Source organism: Geotrypetes seraphini, chromosome 1 (genome assembly GCF_902459505.1).
Source record: "Geotrypetes seraphini chromosome 1, aGeoSer1.1, whole genome shotgun sequence".
NCBI lineage: Eukaryota > Metazoa > Chordata > Amphibia > Gymnophiona > Dermophiidae > Geotrypetes > Geotrypetes seraphini.
This window is the reverse complement of record NC_047084.1, coordinates 442,524,010-442,545,354: the sequence shown is the minus strand read 5'-3', so window position 1 is coordinate 442,545,354 and position 21,345 is coordinate 442,524,010. Positions and strand designations below refer to the sequence as shown.

Here is a 21,345-nt window from a genome sequence, read left to right as displayed (position 1 = left end):
TAGTCGGGGTCAGTGAGCTTTGTTGGAGATGAGCAGTAATTCCTCATCTCTTCAGATCATTCACCTGCTCATCAGGAATGGTCTGGAGAGTCTCAAAAGTAAGAAAATTAACAGGTAAGACCTGAGTTCTCTTCTTCCCTCCCATTAACCCTTGGCATGATGCTAGAACCAGCATGTTCTATTCTGTTTGCTTGTCTCTTCCCAATTCCAACACGTACCTCAGCCCTTTTCTAGAATAATAAAAGATCCAGACATAGATGTCATTTTTTTCTTCTTTATTGTTTGTTTTGGGTGATTTGGCAAGTACTTGCCCTATTCCTAGACCAGTATTATTACTAACTCCTGTGTTAAGCAAGCTTGTTGTAAGGTCTTGTACAGCAGTGTTTCTCAAGTCGGCCCTGGAGTACCCCCTTGCCAGTCAGGCCACAATGAATATACATGAAAGAAATTTGCATATAATGGAAGTAGTCTATGCAAATCAGGTTTATGCATATTCATTGTGGATATCCTGAAAACCTGACTAGCAGTGGGGTACTCCAGGACCGATTTGAGAAACTGTTGTACAGTACCACAAATCTTCAGTTAGGCAATAGCTCTAGTATCATGCATGTGTTAATCACATCTACCATTTCCCATTACTGAATGTGCAATTGCTCCATAGGAGCAAGACTCACTTCCTTTCACTTTTTTTTTTTTTTTTTAGAGGATAAAATAAGAACATAAATACAAGTGGCTTGAATTTCAAAAGAAATTATACATGTGATAGTAACAACAAAGTTGCTCAATTATGGGTCCCAATTCCTTTTACAGAACTTTGCTATATAAAGTCCATTAGTATTAAAATTGAACCCAGAAATCATTTCCCTTCAGAATCATTCTCTGTGTAAAGCAGCAGGGTCCAGCTGCAACTATCCGCAGAAAGATTAAGGTGCTCTGTTTTGTTGTGAGGAAGCTGGTGCTAGCAGGTGAAGAGTGAGGATGACTGGCCACCTTCAATTCCTCGGGCAAAAAGATTAACAAGCTGGCAGTGAACCCTAGCGAACAGAAAGGGATAAAAGTTACTAGGAAAAATATTGATCATGGAGTCTTCAACTGAAAGGCAGATAGCTGAGGAGTCATATATCAGGAGTCAAGGTGCAACATACTTTATGCTAATACTAGGGTAGTGGAGGATCTCGCCATCACAGTTCCAGCAGCTGTGAGGGGGTTGGTTACTGAATAGCCTCCCAAAGAATCCTTTCTTGATTGAAACAGTTTTTCTTGCTGTAAATTTTAGAGCCTTTATGCGATACACCTCTACAAAGGGAAGATCAAACTGCAGGAGGGAAGAAAAAGAATTGGTGAGGAAACCTTAGGTACAATGAGCCTAACTCTGCAAGTTTTATTAAAATTTGATGTATACTCAATGTCAAATATTTCAAAGCATATTACAGATTAAAATAGGGGAGAGACTACAACAATTTATTACCAAATAATATATACATGCAAGATTCAATACAGACACAAAAGGAAAGGGGGGTGAACTACAATCATTAAAGTCCGGAGCTGCAGGGTCGACGTTAGAGGGAGTGAGAGCTGATGGTGCCGCAGGGTCCTGCTGGGGGGAGGGAGGAAGGAAGAAGAGGAACTGAAGCATCAGCAATTTTGGAGGAGCAGGTGTGGGGAAGTCAGGAGCTGTAGGGGAGAGTGTTGCTGTACCCAACTGGAGGAAGAAGGAAGATGAGGGAGGGAATGAAAGGAGATGCTATGGCTTGGAGGGAAGAAGAGATGCCAGGGCATGGAAGGAAGGAGGAAGGTATGCCAGACCAAGGGAAAAAGAAGGGAGAAAGGAAGGAGGAGATGTCAGAGCATGGAGGGGGAGGGAAAGATGGAAGAAAAGGAAAGGAGAAAGATGCAAGGGAATCGGGGAAGGGATGATGCCAGACTGTGGGGTGGGAAGGAAAGAAAGGAGAAGAGATGCCAGAGCATAGGGGACGGGGTGGTGACAGAGAGAAAAATGGAGAGGTGGCAGAGCTGAAATAAATCATGTACAAAGGAGAGAAGGAGCACAGATAGTTTTTGGAAGGAGCATAGAAAGAGGGAAGATGCCATAGGGGTAACACATTAGGGGGGGCAAAGAGTGAAAAAGGAACATTGAATTAAAAAATAAAAGAAAAATGAAAAGAAGAATAAAAGGAAGATTGAGTCCTATAAGTAAGGACTGATTAGAATTAGTTGATTAGAATATAAGATATAAGGTTTTACACATAAACTAGTTGTCTTGTCTATGCCTCAAATGCATCCTTATAAAGGAAACTTTTTTAAAAGCCTTTAAATTTTTCTAACGAGGTTTCCCCACATAAATAATGTGGTAAGTTGTTCCAGAGCTGAGGAGCTATAACTGAAAAAAATAGAAGATCTCCTAGTACCTATGACCTTTAGGGAAGGGATTGTCAAAAGATGCTGATCCATTGATCTGAGTGTCCTAACTAGGGTATATGGTAGAAGATGGTCAAGAAATAATGGTGTATTTGATAGTCGGATTTTAAAGGTCAATAATGCAGTTTTATAAGTGATTCTATAAGAAATTGGTAGCCAGTGTGCTTTTTTCAGAAGTGGTGTCACATGATCATATTTTTTTTGAATTGGTGATAATTTTTATTGCTGTAATTTGTAATCTCAATTCTTTTTGTGTAATGCCCTGATATAAAGGACCCCTTTTACTAAGCTGCGGTAGTGTTTTTAGCGCACGCAGAATATTAGCGCGTGCTAACCCCGCGCTATGCGGCTAGAACTAACGCCAGCTCAATGGTGACCTCTAGCACAGCTTAGTAAAAGGAGCCCAAAGTGTTACAATAATCTAGCCTAGAAATAATTAAAAAGTGGATTAAGATGTTAAGGGCTTCTGGTTTTAACACTTTTGCTATAGATCTAATTAGTCTTAACTTATAGAAACATAGAAAAAAGCAGCAGAAAAGGGCTATAGCCCACCAAGTCTGCCCATTCCAAGTATCCCCTCCTCTGAATTTACTCTCTTAAAGATCCCACGTGAGTATCCCATTTTCTCTTATAGAAGCAGTTCTTTACCACTGAGCTGATCTGATCGTGATATGAAAGTCTCTGGTCTAGGATTACTCCCAGTATTTGTGTATTCCATAGCAAAGCAGCAGATGAATCCAGAGACTAGTGGGTATAGCTCACATCGACCAGCAGGTGGAGATAGAGAACTGATTAACAGTTGGCCTTAAAGGCTGGTGTTCCTTCAGTTAATTCAGTTTTGCTCTATCTCCCAGCAGGGTTGGAGCTATCCTTCTAGCTCCGGGTCTCTGCCTGCTGCAGGGTAGATGGAGGTGGTGTTCTGTTAGGATTCCTCTGTTGAGACTAGTTCTCTTCAGTAGGTGGGGGTGCCTGGCTGATTGGTGCCGGCTTTGGGAGGTACACCTGGGCCCTCCCAGGTCCCTGCTCCACCCTCCCCTCCGTTGGATAGAGGGGTTCCTTTCCAGGTGCAGGATAGTGGCTGGCTGCTTCATTCCAGTATAAAAAAAAAAAAAAAAAAAAAAAATTTACAGCCTGCCTGCTAGTACTGAGCCGGGCAGTGGTTAACTCGGCTTCCAGTACGTTTTACCAACGATGGCCTGGCTTCGGGGGTAAGCGGCGGACCGGGTAAGTGTTAGTTTTGCCTTGTTTGAGTGGAGTCGCGTTTCCCGGGTGCCGGGCGTATTAGTGGGCGGAGTCGTCTTTCGGCGGCGTTCGCCGCGTGTGTTCAAAAAAAAAAAAAAAAAAAAAAAAAAAAAAAAACCCCGCGTCGGAGCTTTTTTGCAGGCCGAGGGGGGATGGCTGAAGAGGCTGGTCAGATGTGTTCGCGCTGCGGGAAGCGCCGAACACGAGCGGGGCCGTGCTCGGCCGGGTGCTTGGAAGCACCGGCAGACGACCCGTTTTTGGCGGCCTGTGAGGCGGCCATGTCCCGGGTACGGGACTCTTGCGCCATGTCCCCGCCGCTCGAAGTCGATGCAGGGTTCCTGCAGGACTCGGCCACGGAGGACAAAAGTGAGGCGGCGGGGGAACAGGCAAGAGCGCTGGTGGCCGGCGCGGCCCCTCCCCTCGGCTCGGAGCAGGGCGGGGGAGTGCCTCCTAGCTGGGGTGCATTTTCGCCCGAGTTTGTTTTGTTGCTCCATCAGGCATTTCAATTGCAACGCTCGCAGCCTACCCAGCCGGGGCTGGGGGCCGGGCAAGCCCTTGCGGTACCCTCTACCTCTAAGGGGGGGGGGGGGACAGAGGATAGAACCTCGGCAGGGGCAGCAGGATCCCCGGGGCAGTTGCAGGGGGCTAAGAAACGCAGGCTAGGGTCTGCGGAGGCGGCGGATATTTTGCCCAGATCTCCTTTCTCCCTGCCTGAGTCATTGGAGGAAGGGGAGCTCTTGGAGTGGGACGCGGAGAGTATCCCGGGTAGGGAGGGGGATGACCCTACGGCTATCCGGTTGTTCCATAGAGAGGAGCTTTTTTCTTTTATTACTAAAGCTTTGCAAAGTTTGAACATTGCTCAGGAAGATGCCACGGGGTCCGGTAACCCCCTGATGGCAGGTACCCGTAGGCCGTCTAAGGCCTTTCCGGTCCATGAGGCCATGCAGGAGCTGATCTCGGCGCAATGGGAGACGCCGGAGGCCAGTTTGCGGGTGGCAAGGGCCATGAGGCGCTTGTATCCGGTCGTTCCGACCGAATTGGACAGGTTTAGATTGCCTAAAGTGGACGCTCTGGTGGCAGCAGTGACTAAACGAACTACCTTGCCGGTAGAAGGGGGCGTGACACTTAAGGATGCACAGGATAGGAAAGTTGAAGCTTCCCTAAAGATGTCCTTTGAAGTGGCTGCAGTTACCTTACAGGCCGCGATCTGCAGTTCTTACGCGGCGCGAGCTTGTCTGCAGTGGTCCCAAGGGTTGACCGATAATTTGCTGGAGTCTGGAGGTTCTATCCCTTCGGAACTGGCTGATTTGGAGTCCGGCTTGGCTTATTTGGCGGACTCCTTGTATGATATTATTAGGGCGTCTGCGAAACAGATGTCTCTGTCGGTGGTTTCCCGCAGGTCCTTGTGGCTCCGTCATTGGGCGGCCGATGCAGCTTCCAAGCTACGGCTGGTGAGACTTCCATTTAAAGGGGGTTTATTGTTTGGAACGGAGTTGGAGAAACTGGTGAAAGATTTTGGGGATACCAAAACGCAGCGTTTGCCGGAGGACAGGGCTAGGCCTCCGGTAAGGGCCGCATCGTCTAGGCCGCGTTTCCGGGATGTTAGGCGGGCCAGGGCTGGTAAGCCTTTTTCCAGGTCTGCATCTGGCCCGTTTTCTGCTTCGAGACCTCGGTTTCAGCAGAGAAGTTCCTTTCGGACGGCGAGACCCTCTTCCGGGCAGTCAGCCCGTACCCCCGCCAGTCGCCCTCCACAATGACGGGGGCTTGGCTCCCTCCGCCCTGCCCTTAGGGGGTCGGCTTTCGGCATTCCGGGCGGAGTGGGCCAAAGTCACGTCCGACCAATGGGTATTGGACATTGTTCGCGAAGGGTACAAATTAGAATTTGCCGCTCCCGTCGTAGATTCTTTCTTGGTGTCCCCGTGCCGTGGTGCGGCCAAGGGAGCCGAGGTCCGCAGGACTCTGCAGGGGCTGCTCGATCTGGGGGCGGTGGTACCGGTGCCCCCAGAAGAGGTAGGCCGCGGTATCTATTCCCTGTACTTCATTGTACCAAAGAAGGGGGGGTCCTTCAGACCAGTACTGGATCTCAAAGGGGTCAACAGATTCCTCAGCGTGCGCCATTTCCGAATGGAAACGGTGCGCTCGGTGATTGCGGCGGTGAGACCAGGAGAGTTCCTCACGTCTCTCGATCTCAAGGAGGCGTACCTCCATATTCCGATATGGCCTCCGCACCAGCGGTATCTGCGGTTTGCAATTCTGGGCCAGCATTTTCAGTTTCGGGCTATGCCCTTTGGCCTGGCGACGGCCCCCCGCACGTTTTCCAAGGTCATGGTGGTGGTAGCCGCTTTTCTACGCAAGGAAGGGATTCGGGTACACCCTTACTTGGACGATTGGTTGATACGCGCCTCATCCCGGCAGGAGAGTCGGGCGGTGACGCAGAGAGTGATCTCTCTCCTTCAGTCGTTGGGGTGGATTGTCAACTTTCCCAAGAGTGTTTTGACCCCTTCGCAGTCTTTGGTGCATCTGGGGGTAAGGTTCGATACGGCTCTGGGGAAGGTGTTTCTACCCCAAGATCGGGGGGAGAAATTGCAGGCTCAAATTCGCCTCCTGCTCGGGGCACCCAGACCTCGCGTCTGGGATTATGTACAGGTGCTGGGCTCCATGGTGGCGACTCTGGAGGTGGTTCCCTGGGCCCGGAGCCACATGAGGCCCTTACAGCGGTCTCTGCTCTCTCGCTGGTCTCCAGCTTCGCTGAACTACAATGTCCGTCTCCAGTGGAGTCCTCGAGCAGCTCACAGCATGCGCTGGTGGCTCCAGGACTTACATCTTTGGAGGGGCATGCCGTTGGCCACTCCGGATTGGGTGGTAGTGACAACGGATGCCAGCCTGCAGGGCTGGGGAGCCCACTGCATGCAGACGTCGGTGCAGGGAATTTGGTCTTCCCAGGAGGCTCAATGGCCCATAAACTTGCTGGAGTTAAGAGCGATCCGGTTAGCGTTGCGGGCGTTTCAGGCCCGAGTTCACGACAGACCGACCAGGATCTTGTCGGACAGTGTCACGGCGGTCGCGTATGTCAATCGGCAAGGGGGGACCCGGAGCCCGCAGTTAGCCGAAGAGGCAAGTCAGTTGTTTCGATGGGCAGAGATGCATGTTCCGCTTCTATCGGCGGCACACATTGCAGGGCACGAAAACGTGCAGGCGGACTTCCTCAGCAGAACTCTTCTCGATCCGGGAGAATGGGAGTTGTCGGCTCGAGCGTTCGACCTGCTAGTCCGTCGTTGGGGGTTGCCAGAGATGGATCTCATGGCCTCTTCCCGCAATGCGAAGGTGCCTCGGTTCTTCAGCCGACGCAAGGATCAGGGATCGGAGGGGGTGGACGCATTAGCTCTCCCGTGGCCTCCGAACTCCCTTCTTTATGTATTCCCACCTTGGCCCATGATAGGGCGGGTGTTGCAACGCATCTCTCGCTTTCGAGGCAGAGTAATCCTGGTAGCTCCGGATTGGCCACGGCGGCCGTGGTACGCAGATCTGATGCTGCTGTCGGTAGGCGAGCAGATAGCGTTCCAGGTAACTCCGGACTTGCTAACTCAGGGTCCAATATTAATGGACGATCCGGGCCGCTTTGGTCTTACGGCCTGGCTATTGAAAGGGCAAGGCTGAAGAAGAAGGGCTATTCAGAACGGGTGATTTCAACCCTGCTTAAGGCTAAGAGGATGTCAACATCAGCCTCCTATGCGAGGGTCTGGAGAATCTTTGAGGCATGGTGCGGAAGACACGGAGTTGCGCCTTTCCATGCTTCTCTGCCGGCTATTCTTGCGTTCCTGCAGGAGGGCGTAGAGAAAGGGTTAGCATATAACTCTTTAAAGGTTCAAGTGTCGGCCATTGCCTGTTACAGGGGCCGGGTGGCTCGCTCGGCTCTCGCATCACAGCCGGACGTAGTGCGTTTCCTCAAGGGGGTTCAACATATCAGGCCGCCGGTTAAGCGAATTTGTCCTACTTGGAACCTTAAGCTCGTCCTTGGGAAATTGCAGGGAGCACCTTTTGAGCCCCTGTCAGCGGCCACGTTGAAAGATGTCACACTAAAGACAGTTTTTTTGGTGGCGATGGCTTCAGCAAGGCGAGTATCAGAGCTGCAAGCACTTTCTTGCAGGGAACCCTTTTTGCGTTTTTCGGAGACTGGGGTGACGGTGCGGACGGTGCCGTCCTTCCTGCCTAAGGTTGTTTCGTCCTTTCATGTGAACCAGAGTTTGTTCCTGCCATCCTTCAGGAAAGAGGATTGGGGGAAGCGTTTTTTGTCGGTACAGCTACTGGATGTGCGCCGTATGCTTCTCCATTATTTGGAGGTGACGAATGCTTTTCGCCGGTCGGACCATCTATTTGTCGCGTTCGCGGGTAAAAACAAAGGGATGGCGGCGTCTAAAGCGTCCATTGCGCGTTGGGTCAAGGACGCTATTGCTTCGGCGTATGTGTTATCAGGGAAGAAGGTACCGGAGCATCTTCATGCTCATTCCACTCGGGCTTTGGCTACATCTTGGGCGGAGTCCGGGGGGATGTCATTAGAGGAGATTTGCCGGGCGGCCACTTGGTCGTCAGGGAATACTTTTTCGAAGCATTATCGGTTAGATGTAGCGGCCCGTTCAGAGGCGAGTTTTGGCGCTGCAGTGCTGGCGGAGGCGGCATTGGCGTCCCACCCAGTTTGAGTTTGCTTTGCTACATCCCACTAGTCTCTGGATTCATCTGCTGCTTTGCTATGGAAGGTAAAATTATGGTCCTACCTGTTAATTTTCTTTCCTTTAGAAGCAGCAGATGAATCCAGAGCCCCTCCCCAAGTGCACGGGCTGGGTGTAGGGTGTTTATGTCATTAGGGTAGCCGGGGCTATAGTTGGTAAGTGTATTCTTTCAGGACTGAAAAAAAAAAAAAAAAAAAAAATTTTTCAATTACATTAAAATATCAATGGTATTCAGAAGAGAAAGACATATTTGTTACTGGAATGGAGTTTGTGGCTGCTCATTCTCCTTTCGGGATGCTTGGGCAAAGTGCATAACTGAATTAACTGAAGGAACACCAGCCTTTAAGGCCAACTGTTAATCAGTTCTCTATCTCCACCTGCTGGTCGATGTGAGCTATACCCACTAGTCTCTGGATTCATCTGCTGCTTCTAAAGGAAAGAAAATTAACAGGTAGGACCATAATTTTACCGTTGTTACTATTTGTAGAGGGGTTTTATCTAAAAATATTTGTGATGAAAATGTTAAATTATCTTACCATGTGAAAAACATTGCTGAAGATTTTGCTATGTTTAATGCTAACATGTTGTCTTTAAGCCATTGACTGATTTGCCTCAATTTGGTGTTTATATTATTTATGTCATTGGGATCGTCTGTATTTAATGGGTGTAAGAGTTATGTATCATTGGCATAAGCGTAGGAGGTAAATCTGATCGACTGACTGAGGGTAAGTAGGGGTGACAGAAAAATGTTAAATAGTAATGGTGAGAGAATTGAACCTTGTGGTATACCAAAGGAATTGGAGTAGTTATTTGATATAGTGTTATTGAAAACAACTTTTGATGAGTGATCTTGAAAATATGATTTAAACCAGTTCAATACTTGGTCTGAAATGCCAATGGAGGACAATCTATTGATGAGTAAATAATGGTCAATAGTGTCAAAGGCTGAGGATAAGTTGAGTGATACTAGAAAAACGGATTTGTGGTGGTCTAAGTAGTACTGGGACTAGAAAACCAAACATTTGAATATTTGGCTTACAGGCAACCAGGCAGAGGGTTAGTGTCGCATATCAAACCTCCCTGGAAACCTGGCAATGGGAGCGGATAAAAAGGTCTTTCACTTCTCATTCCTACAAAGTTTCAGTAGGGGTGATAGCAGCACTGGGTCCTCTCCCTCATTTATGGTTGCCATTTTGATACTTCTCTCCTACCCACAGCACCTTGTTAAAAAGAAAAAAGTCTTCCCATTCTTCAGGACTGAAAGGGCTAGGAACCAGGGCAGTCAGCGTTCAAATCCCATTATGGCCACTGCTTGTGATGTTTGGGGTAAATTATTCTCTTGTTCCAGATCCCCCTACCCTCTTGATTCTTTAGGAAAGAGACATAACAGTAGCATCTGAATACTGATCATCACACTACAGAAACACATCAGTATTAAATTCAAAATGCATTAAAGTAGGAGTTTTCCAGTACTATCCACAACATACTCAGTACTTTCAACATGAAAGATCAATTATAGAAATATTCAAAATTTAAAGAATAAGAAACCAAAAATGTCAAAGGAGTCCAACTCTGTCAAGAAGGTGGACTGTAAACTAAGCTAGCTAGTGAAAGGTCGCTTTAGTGGCTGCTCTACCATCACTAGATTTTCCTCTCCTGACTAGCAGTCTCATAGAGTTGGACCATGCATGCTGTTAAAGGAGATAGGTGAATGAAAGACATTTTGAGAACAGTGGCGGGGAACTTTAGAATAAGTAAAGCTGGAGGATAGAAAAAAAGCTGCAGAAATGGATTTACTTAAAAAAAAAAAAAAAAAAAAGAGCATAGAACCATGAGAACAGGAAAGACTATTTCAAGGATTGTCAGGGTCATGTGGAGGAAGAGGTTGCAGATGCTAGAGCTCTTAAACAGGATCTGCTTAGAATGTTTTTCCACCTACACAGGACTTAGAATGGGCTTAAGAAAAACTCACCTGAAACCTGAGCCTAGGGCTGCTCTGTTACCAGAAAGACAAAGCATTTGCACAGCAAAGAGTAGAAAAGTGCCATCTTCCTGATCTAAGGCCTAAATTCACTAACAATAGCGACTCAATCGCTGGTGGCTGATTTTCCAACATCGACTGATTCACTAATAAGTTTGCTTGCAGATGATTTGCATGCAAACCCACCGACTCGGTCACTCAGTGAGCGATTGACAAGGCAGAGCCCTAACCGTAGTGACAGGGGAAGCAGCTTGCTGTCAGGGCTTCTTTTTCTTTTTATGTGACATGTTCTGCATGCCATCTATTCCATTTTTTTTAAAAAAAACCCTCCTACTAGCACCTACTCCTACCATGAAGGACCTCCACCCTAAAGAAAATGCAAGATGAATGCCTACCCCTGAAGACGCCTGCCCGCTCCCTGAAAAAAAAGGCAGCAGTGTCTGAGGAGCTGGAGCAGGTGTTTTCAGTACCTCCTGTTCCCAACGTCACAGATACAGTGGGAGTGGGGTATCTGGTGGCAGGAGGTACTGCTCCGGACCTGGCATCATTGTGCTTTCTTGGAGAATATAGCAGAATGAGAACTGGAAGCTTGGTTTTGCCTGGGACCTGATAATCTCTTTCTGGATCCCTGGAAAGACCTCTAAGAAGAGGCTGCTCCTAAGAACTGCCAAAAGCGCCTGGAGCCACGAAAATTAAACTGCCTGGAGCCTCTCAAGGTTTACGGTCTGCTTTCAAGTAGAGAATTTGGCTGAATCTACCATGCTGGTCATGATATCATTCAGCCCCTTTCCAAACAACATTTGTCCCTTGAAAGAAAGTCTGCTGAGGGTAGCCTAATAGGCGGAATCTCCCACTCATTGCCTGCTCCAGAGCATTCTGCAGGCTGAAATCAAATAAGTCAAACTTTGCTCATGACACTGATGATGTCGTACAGCATTAGCTACATAATCCACTCCAGCTAATAGGAGCTGGGGGTAAAGGCTTGCCCTCTACTAGCTCAAGACCCCGCCACCTGGTATGACAGGCACGTGTCACGAAGCTGCTGCAGCTGCTTTGATTCCAAAGGATAGCACTTCGTATTGTCTTTTTTATTATCACATCCATTCTGCGATCCTGCATATCCTTTAATACCCCGCCTCCCTCAATTGATAGGGATGAATGCTTGGTTGCATACACTACCAAGGAATCGACTTTGGGCTGAGCAAACAGCTGCTGATACTCCTTACCATCAAATACAGCTGAGCTACTTTAAGGGACCCTTCAGTAGTTTCCCAAAGCTTTGTGACCATTAATATCAGGATGCCAGGGAAATGAAGACTAAGCTCTCAAGACACTCATTACAGAGCAGGGAGCAGAGGGTATCTCCTGGGAGTCCAAGTTCAACTCCTGCAGAGAGTCAGTGTTAAACTCTAACAGAGCTGAGGGTCTGAACTGCCTATGACCCTGCAGCTCCTAACAGGAGAGCTCGCTCTGTGACAATAAGGGCATACAAATATACCCCTCATCCTCTCCCTTGGAAGGGCCTACCAGATCCTGGCCAACCTCTGATACTGAGGCAGACATACCCTGGGAGCCTCAGCCCCCTCGTGTGACTCCTGATGCACTTCCAGCCATCCTTTGAGGATTTTGGTCATCCAGAAAAGCTCTCCACATTAGATTGACAAATTCTGGGGAAATGACCATATTAAACAGTGTGGAGTCTCCTTTAGATGACTCCAGCTTTTATTTCTTGGGCTCTGTGGTTTCTGTGCACCTGTATTTAAGATAACCACCATTCTAAGGCTCTAGAAAGGATTTACTCCCAAGCAACAGACCCCCCGACCATCCTTCGGCCCTAGAGAGCAAAGGGCACCACTTCTGCCCTTCACATGCGTTGTGGCATGTGGCAGAAGGATGCTCTTCGGATGTCCATCCAGTACAAACATGGCATGAAAGAGAGGTAAAGGTACCTGAGGACTCCTTCCTTGCCAGTTTTGAGACAAAACAAGGTGACTTGAAGCTTCTGGAGAACTTAAATAAAACCAAAATCAGGAAATCTAAGATGGTCGCTGCAGCAGCGTTTTGGCGCCAAAAAATGGCTTCAAAACACTTTAAAACAAAAACCCAGCAATTTCAGGATTTTAGAGGTTGGGAAACCTAGGGAAGGAGCAGAAACCTAGAAAAAGAGGGTTTTAAAGACCCCCCCCCCCCCCGTTCCCTGATTTTCCTCATAGGCTGTAACAGCCTTACTCACTGTGACCTGTACTGAGAATGTACTTCAGCCTGCTTCAGCTCAAGAGGAACAGACCCTAAGCTCCAAAAAGATTTCTGCAGGGGATTGTAATTGGCCTGTCAGCTGCAGACTTCAGTATACTTCTCTATGCAGGTAGAGCTGGACCCTTGACTAGGGGAGCTCTGAGCACCAAATCCGTCAAAAAAACGTGAAAAAAAAATCAGAAAGACTCCTTCCAGCTTCAGTGCAGAAGGAAAAACTGAAGGGGCAGCAGAGTTCTCTGGTGAAGGAGAAGGGATTCAAAAGCTGGGGTAGAATCCTTCTGCACAGCTCACGAGCCAAATTACTGTGGAAAGGGATAGATTCCCTTTTGAATTCTTACAGAAAAGGAAATTGAAAACAGAGGATAGATATGACTAAACCCATGCAAGATGGTCTGAATTTTTCTGAACCACTAAAATGAGAACACGAGTTTTCTGCTATATTTAGTGTGTAGTAATGCTGCCCGATTTGCTAATGGGAATCGATTCACCAATTCACTTCGGTGAATCGATTTGTTCTGCACAGCTCGCCAGCACTTGGGATATTATCTGTCCATCCAGAATGGCATAGCCGTTGCACTAGAAATTATGTTTAAAGTTCTCTCACACTGCAAGCGACTGAGTAGATCAGTGACTGAGTTGTATATTTCAGAGAGCAGAATGTGAAAGATGAACCAGTGTGTGAAGAATTTTACAAGGTATTCTAATCTGTCTGGTTGGGTGTTGGTCCTCAGTCCTCCTACCTGGTCTTTCTGGTTGGTGTGTCGGATCAAGTGTTTGAGGAACTGCAGCATAGAGCATTTTTTCACCAGAATCAGGTCAGCAGTCCCATCTGCTAAGTGTGCTGTGGGTGACAGCCCATCTGGGCTCTTGGAGCAAGCACTGCACATGCAGGTTATGTTAACAGCCACAAAGGTGCCTTCTACAGTATGCCATTCGCTGTCTGCAGTAATGTAAAGACAATTTGATCAGGATTTGAGATTTAGGAACCTTTCACCCACACTGATTGAAAAAGGGTTGGAAAATGGACAGACTGGCCAAGCACAGCCCTAAGATCTGGGAGATCAGTAACGTGAGTATGAAAGAAAAGGACCTTAAGAGCTATTTTACCATGAATATCTTCATGTTTCAGATTTTTGTCCTTCAACTCTTCACTTTCTTCTTTAAGTCTTTCTGATGACTCAGAGCAGACGAGACATCTAAACACGCAAGGAAATGCTTTTACTGCTACCTCTATAATCCCTTACCCATCACCTCCTAAAGATATACATGGCTAGCACATTTTTGGTTTGCTTTCTTCTGAAATTTCTCATTTTGGGGGTGTCAGTTGTTTCATACAAGTGTTTTAAGAACTTTTTTTGCATATACTTTAAAAATAAACACATGCAAATTGACCTGTACATATGTTAATTCATAGGAGTGTGCCCATACAATTGAGTTTGTGCAGACTAAATTTTTTTCAAGTGCCTCAATGAACCAACTGCACATCCCTATTTCCTTCAGGATCTTATGGCTTCTTATAGCCAGTCCTTTTTCCTCTGTGTTTGAAGCATAGCACTCAATTACATTAACTGAATCATAGACTGTGTCTCTTGACCCCTTCAAAAATTTATTTCAGTTGATTAACTATGGTTTTGCAGTGATATAAATGTAACACACTGGGGCTGCAGACTGGAGTCTCTATGAACTAGCCATACAGTAATTTCTGAACTGGGCAGATCTATACAGAGTGAAGAAGGAAGCTGTACCCTGTCCTGCAGCGCGTCTGGTCCCTGGGACTGGACTGTGGATTCTCTGCTAGCTGAAATTCCACGGCCCCCTCATAGCTCCTATTAAGCAGAACCATTTTAAAGCCTGCAGAAAGGGAGGAGAAAGTATTAAAAGGGAGCTAGTGCATGAATGGAATAGCACAAGCCTTCAGGGCTTAAAGGAGACATGACAAATACCAAACCTGAATAATTGTATCTACAAGGACCCATCCATCGGTACTGGTCACTGTCAGCGAGAACATCACCATAGAATCCATAGCCAATCAGAGAAACAGAGTATTTTAGTAGAGTCCGCGCATGATAAACGGCACAAACATCCACGGGCTGAGTGTCACCTGAAAACAGATAGGTTATGTCAAACATATACACCTGAACACCAGCTAGCACCTAGCAGATACCAAAACTATATATAGACCACAGGGACTTCTTTGTATGGACACTGAGGCCCGGATTCTGCAAAGTGTGTTCCGATTTTAGGCAGCTGTAGATGTCCTAAAGCTGTCTAATCAGCCAATCAGGATGCATGATATTTTAAAAAAATATTCCCCAGACAGGCCGCCTATATTAAAGGCACCTCCGGGAGCCTAGGGAGGCCTGCAAGACCGCCTAAGGCTAGGCGGCCCTTTGCGTCTCCCTAGTAGAGCAAGAGACACTTATAAGAAGACACGGCCGATATACTTATCATGGTAAGGGATCTCCCTGCTGCGATAAGTATTGCGGCTGCCACCTGTCGTCGTCCCCCTGACAATCACCGGCAGGAGGGTGCCCAACCCCTCCTGTCAGCGGATGGCCCCTGACGCCTCCCACTTGCTGGAAGAAGGGTGCCTCCCGACGCCCCCGATCGCCGGCAGGAGGGTGACCAACCCCTCATGCCAGAGGATGCCCCCCTGATTGCTGGCAGGAGGGTGCCCAACCCATCCTGCTGGAAGGCAGCCCACCCCACGATCGCTGGCAGGAAGGTGCCCAACCCCTCTGGATCCCCCGCACTAACAACCCCCCTTGCAGACCCCCCTAACTTCTCCCCCCCCCCACTAATCTTTAATCATTGGTCAGCCCGCCTCGTCGAAATGAGGTGGGCCTGCCCCTTTACAGCCCATCCCCGATAAGCTTATCAGGGATGGGCAGGCCCGATAAGCCTAAGGCCTGATTGCCCAGGCTAGCAGGGATGGGCTGGAAAGGGGCAGGCCCACCTCATTTCAACAAGGCGGGCCTGCCAGCTGGTAGCAAGACCCGGCTAACCGGCCAACGATTAAAGGTTAGTGGGGGGGAGATTAGGGGTGGGTCCGCGGGGGGGTGTTAGTGCGGGAGGCATCCTCCTGCTAGCGATCAGGGGGCATCCTCCAGCAGGAGGGGTTGGGCACCCTCCTGCCGGCAATCGGGAGGCATTGGGGTGCATCCTCTGGTGGGAGGGGTTTGGAACCCTCCTGCCAGCGATTGGGGGTGTCGGGGGGCATCCTCCATCAGGAGTGGTTGGGCATCTTCCTGCCAGCGATCGTCAGGGGTGAGGGGATAGGCGGCCACTATACCTATCACGGCAGGGAGATCCCTTGCTGCGATAAGTGTAGCGGTCGCGTCTACTCTAACCCGATTCTGTAACATGGACGTCAGTTACAGAATCGGGGTTAGTGTAGGCCCGATTCTGTATAGGACGCCCCTCTTGGCCGTCCTATACAGAATCCGGGCCCAAGTGTTACCCACTTAAGGATAATAACTACTCAACCACCACAGGAAGCAGCTGGGGCCTTGTAAAGTCAAGTCAAACAACTGTGGCAAGGGAGTGGATTCCCTCTTGGATCTTTACAGAAAAGGAGATTGAAAACAGTTCTACTACTCCTGTTTATTATTTCTATAGCACTGAAAAGATATGACTAAACCCATGCAAGATGGTCTAAATTTTCCTGAACCACTAAAATGAGTAAATGAATTATCCCAGGACAAGTAGGCAGCATATTCTCACATATGGGTGACGTCACCGATGGAACCCCGGTACGGACCACTTTAAAAGTGCATCACCACTTTAAGTCTTTAGAAAGTTCAAGATAGCCCAAACCGTGCATGCGCAAGTGCCTTCCCGTCCGACGTAGGGCGTGCAGGCCCTCAGTTTCTTAGTTTCTGCAGAGCTAAGAAGTCACTTGTCAATGGTTGTTGATATTTTTTTGCTGCCTTCCCACTCACACGGCTTGTTTTCTGACTTTTCAGTCACTATTTGGTTTTCTTTTCTTTCTTTTTTCTTCTAGCAAAAAAAAACATTTTTACTTTTTCCCTTTCGCGGGTTCAGCCTGGTGAAGCCTGTTTAACCCCCATAGCCTCGGACTTCGATTTTGCCAAGGCTGTATTTCCCTCAAAGTACCATCCTCAAATGGGTTTTAAAAAGTGCAGACGCTGTGCTCGTCCTATTTCCATCACTGATCCGCACCGCTGGAGTCTCCAGTGTCTGGGGCCTGAGCACAGAGCTGAATCTTGTACCTGCTGTTCTTCCCTCCAGAAGCAGACTCTTAAAAACTGTCAGATCCAGCAACGCCTCCTCTTCGGTATCGCTATGGAGGGTGAGTTGACACCAGTACCGACGTCGGGTTCTACATCTAAATCGACACCACAACATACAACGTCGATGGAGCCATCTTCGGTGTTGAATGTTCCAGCTGGTAAGCCAACTACGAAGCCTTCCCCCATCCCTTCGGATCCTCTGGTCAAAATGACAGTGAGCCAAGTCCTATCGACCTCGAGGAGAACCAAAAAAATGCCTCGACATCGACCTCCTCATCGCCGGAGCGCAGAGCCGGCTTTTCACCAAAGGTACCGGTGAAAAGGCCAGTGGTACCGGTGCATTCCCTTAAACAGCAAATTAAAGAATTGCTACAGGAGGAGTTACGGGAACAGTTACAACTTTTACTTCCCGTCATTGCGATGTCAGCTCCTCCAGTGCCAATGCTAGTCAGGTCTGAGCCCTTGACTCCGGCACCGACATTTTGAGTCTCCATTGGTGCCGCCTCACCTAGTTAAAGAACCGGTATCGGGGACAGCCCGGCACCATTCTTCCTCTCAGACATCTCCCAAGACAGTGTTAGTCAAATCAGGCAAGGCTTTGAAGAAAATGAAGCACCCAGTGCTCAGCACCGACCTCCACCAACTCAAGATTCAGACCTATGGGGCGATTCTGATCAAGAACCCCTTTATATCTGATGATGAGGTCTTCAGACGAGGATTCTCACTTACCATCTTCTCAAGAGCCTACTCCAAAATCTGACAAGTCATCTTTTTCCAGATTTTTTAAAGGAAATGTCTGAGGCTCTTTCTATCACACTTGAAGCTGACTCCAAGAAATCTAAGCAGTTTTTAGATGCCTTAGATTATGACCAGCCGCCCAAGGAGTTTCCGAAACTGCCTCTCCACGACATCATAAGAGAGTCTTTTAATAAAAATTTGGAAACTCCTGTAACCATCCCTGTGGCTCCTCGTAAGCTCAATTCACTTTACAGGAGAGTTCCCATTCCAGGGTTTGACAAGTCTCAGCTTCCACATGAATTACTATTAGTGGAGTCAACCCTGAAGAAATATCTGGGGGCTAGCGTCTATGCCTCGGTACCTCCTGGCAGAGAAGGGAAGACCATGGACCACTTTGGCAAAAGACTGTTCCAGAACACTATGCTGGCCAACTGGTCTGGCAACTACGCTTTTCATTTTTCTTTTTATTTAAAGCACTTAGTCAACCAAGTTGCTAAATTACATAAATATTTACCTGACCGAAAACTACCTGCTATTCAGCATTTCATTTCTGACTTACTCCAGCTTCGTAAGTACCTGGTCCACTCTATTTATGATACCTTTGAGCTCTCCTCACATGCTGTGGCCATGTCAGTGGCCATGCGGCATCTAGCCTGGCTGGGAGTTTCAGAGCTTGATGTTATCCATCAGGATCGGTTGGCTAATGCTTTTTTGGGCCTCTTTGGACACGACTACACAAAATTATTGGCCCATGAGACCAGGTGGTATTCTCTAGTAAAACATAAGAAAAAACCTCCACCCTCTCGTCCCTTCAAACAATCCTATCAGAGACAATTTACTGCAAAGCCTTTGACCCCAGCTCCGTCTCAACCAAGAATACAGCGGCCACAACAATAAGCACGTCAACAACAACAGAAACAGTAGGCTGCCCCTCCAAAATCCACACAGCCTTTTTGACATGTTTCTTCGGAGCACAGTCAATGTCACCATTTTACAGCCTTTACCTCAGCCCATCGGAGGATATCTTCAGTTTTTCATAGGTCGTTGGAAGCTCATAACAACAAACCTCTGGGTCCTCAACATTATTCGTCAGGGTTACTTTCTCAACTTTCAAACCCTACCACCAGACCATCTGTCAAGAAAGTCTGCTTTGGACCCTGCACAGTCCTCCCTTCTGCTGCAGGAGATTCAGTCCCTTCTGCTGAATGCCATCAAGGAAGTTCCCCTCAATCAGCAGGATCAGGGATTCTACTCCTATTACTTCTTAGTCCCCAAGAAGACCGGAGGACTGAGACCCATCCTGGATCTCAGAGCTCTCAACAAATTTCTAGTCAAGGAGAAATTCAGGATGCTATCTCTCGCTTTATCCTCTCCTCAATCAGAATGACTGGCTATGCTCCCTAGATCTCAAGGAAGCCTACACACATATCCCAATTCATCTGGCTTCCAAAAAGTATCTTCGTTTCCAAATCAATCGCTGTCATTACCAGTACAAGGTACTTTCCCTTGGCCTGGCATCTTCTCCCAGAGCCTTTACAAAGTGCCTGATTGTGGTGGCCGCATCTCTCCAATCACACAGCCTTCAAGTCTTTCCTAATTTGGACGACTGGTTGATCAAGGCTGTCTCATCTCAGGAAGTGGTCCAAGCAACATCTCAGACCATTTATTTTCTCCAGGTTCTAGGATTCGAAACCAACTTCCCCAAATCACATCGTATTCTGACTCAACGTCTGCAGTTCATTGGGGCAATCCTAGACACCACTCTCATGAGAGCGTTTCTTCCTCCAGATCGCCTTCAGGCTGTCATCAGTCTGTGTCAGCAATTGCTTCCTCTTCAATCCATCTCTGCCAGACATATGATGGTTCTTCTAGGCCACATGGTCTCAACTGTCCATGTAACACCATTGGCAAGGCTGCATCTTCGCACTCGGATCCTTGCTTCTCAGTGGTCTCAAGCGACGGATTGTCTCTCACAACATATATGTGTGACATCCTCTCTTCTGCAGTCGCTTCAATGGTGGATGACTTCTTCCAATCTCTCCAGAGGTCTCCATTTTTACTTGCCCCCTCATCACAAGGTCATCACAATGGATGCATCCCCTTATGCCTGGGGGGGGGCTCATATGGACGATCTTCAGACTCAAGGTCTTTGAACCGCCAGGGAGCGGAAATTTCAAATCAATTTCCTGGAACTCGGAGCAATGTTTTATGCCCTCAAGGCATTTCATCATCTCCTCTGCCCTCAAGTCCTCCTACTTCAGACAGACAATCAAGTAGCAATTTACTACATAAACAAGCAAGGAGGCATGGGCTCTCTCCTGTTGTGTCAGGAGGCCCAAAAAATCTGGACTTGGGAGACAGCTCGCAATCTATTCTTGAAAGCTGTCTACATTCAAGGGGAAAAGAATTTCTTAGCGGACAACCTCAGCAGAATTCTTCAGCCTCACAAATGGACTCTCGACTCTGCAACTCTCCATCTTTACTCAATGGGGCACTCCTCAAGTGGACTTGTTTGTGGTTCCTACAATCATCAGTTGCCCCAGTTTTGCTCTAGACTTTACTCTCCTTTCCGTCTGGAAACAGATGCCTTTCCCCTGGATTGCCCACAACAAAGATAGATTCAAACCTCAGAATCTAGCTCACTAGAATGCTATATTGATCCTCAGATGCACCACTTCACGTTCAAACTTTATCACAACGTTAAGCTTGATGTGCAGAATCTTCCCTGGATCAATCTTAATTATATATTTAATTCTTTTTCTTCTTTAATTTTATACCATTTTTAATTTGTTATATGTTAAATAGTTTAAGAAATCACTTATCTTTTAATTTGTGGTCAGTATAGGGACTTCTTGTGCCCGCAATGAAACGCTTTCTCAAGGCTGGGTCCCTACTAAGAAACACAACCTGTTATTCGGGCACACATCCTAAAATCCTCCGGACTATCCAGGGAAGATTCTGCACATCAAGCTTAACGTTGTGATAAAGTTTGAACGTGGAGTGGTGCATCTGAGGATCAATATAGCATTCTAGTGAGCTAAATTCTGAGGTTTGAATCTATCTTTGTTGTGGATACTAATAGTCAATGCTTTATTATAACTAAGTGCCTTATATTGATTGTTTCTCCTGGATTGGACAGGCCTGTTTATGAATTCCCTCCAATTCCTCTCTTGTTGAGAACTCTGTTCAAGCTCAAGAGAGAAGTAACCACCATGATTCTCATTGCTGCACAATGGCCCAAGCAACACTGGTTTTCCCTTCTACTTCAGCTCAGCTCCAGGGAGCCCATACCTCTTCCAGTATTTCCTACTCTGCTCACTCAGAATCAGGAATCACTTCTACATCCCAACCTGCAATCACTACACCTGACAGCTCGGTTTCTCTCAGGCTGAATCCATCTAACTTACATCTCTCTCAGCCTGTTCATCAAATTCTTGATGCATCCAGGAAACCAGCCACTCAGCAATGTTAGCAACAAAAGTGGACTAGGTTCTCTTCCTGGTGTCTTCTTCATCATCATGATCCAACTTCATTATCAGTGGATTTGGTGTTGGATTATCTGCTTCATCTGTCTGATTCTGGCCTCAAATCTACATCTGTCAGAGTCCATCTCTGTGCTATTACAGCTTTTCACACGCCAGTCGAGGGTAAACCTCCTACTGCTCATCCTTTGGTCTCCAGATTCATGAAAGAATTTTTCAATGTGAAACCACCTCTCAAGCTTCCACCT

At 47.5% G+C, this 21,345-nt stretch overlaps 1 protein-coding gene across 2 annotated transcripts in view; it reads right to left on the bottom strand.

Moving 5' to 3' along the window:
• Window positions 1–684: 684 nt before the first annotated feature.
• The window catches only part of LOC117348323 (ceramide kinase-like), a 68,667-nt gene continuing 48,006 nt past the window's right edge, over window positions 685–21,345 (bottom strand). For both annotated transcript variants that reach the window (XM_033920313.1, XM_033920322.1), the window contains 6 exons: window positions 14,573–14,725; window positions 14,370–14,475; window positions 13,732–13,820; window positions 13,365–13,564; window positions 1,146–1,315; window positions 685–1,034 (listed from right to left, as the gene is read on the bottom strand). In XM_033920313.1, the coding sequence (XP_033776204.1) occupies window positions 959–1,034; window positions 1,146–1,315; window positions 13,365–13,564; window positions 13,732–13,820; window positions 14,370–14,475; window positions 14,573–14,725 (794 nt within the window). In that variant the 3' untranslated portion in view covers window positions 685–958. The remainder of the gene's footprint in view (window positions 1,035–1,145; window positions 1,316–13,364; window positions 13,565–13,731; window positions 13,821–14,369; window positions 14,476–14,572; window positions 14,726–21,345) is intronic.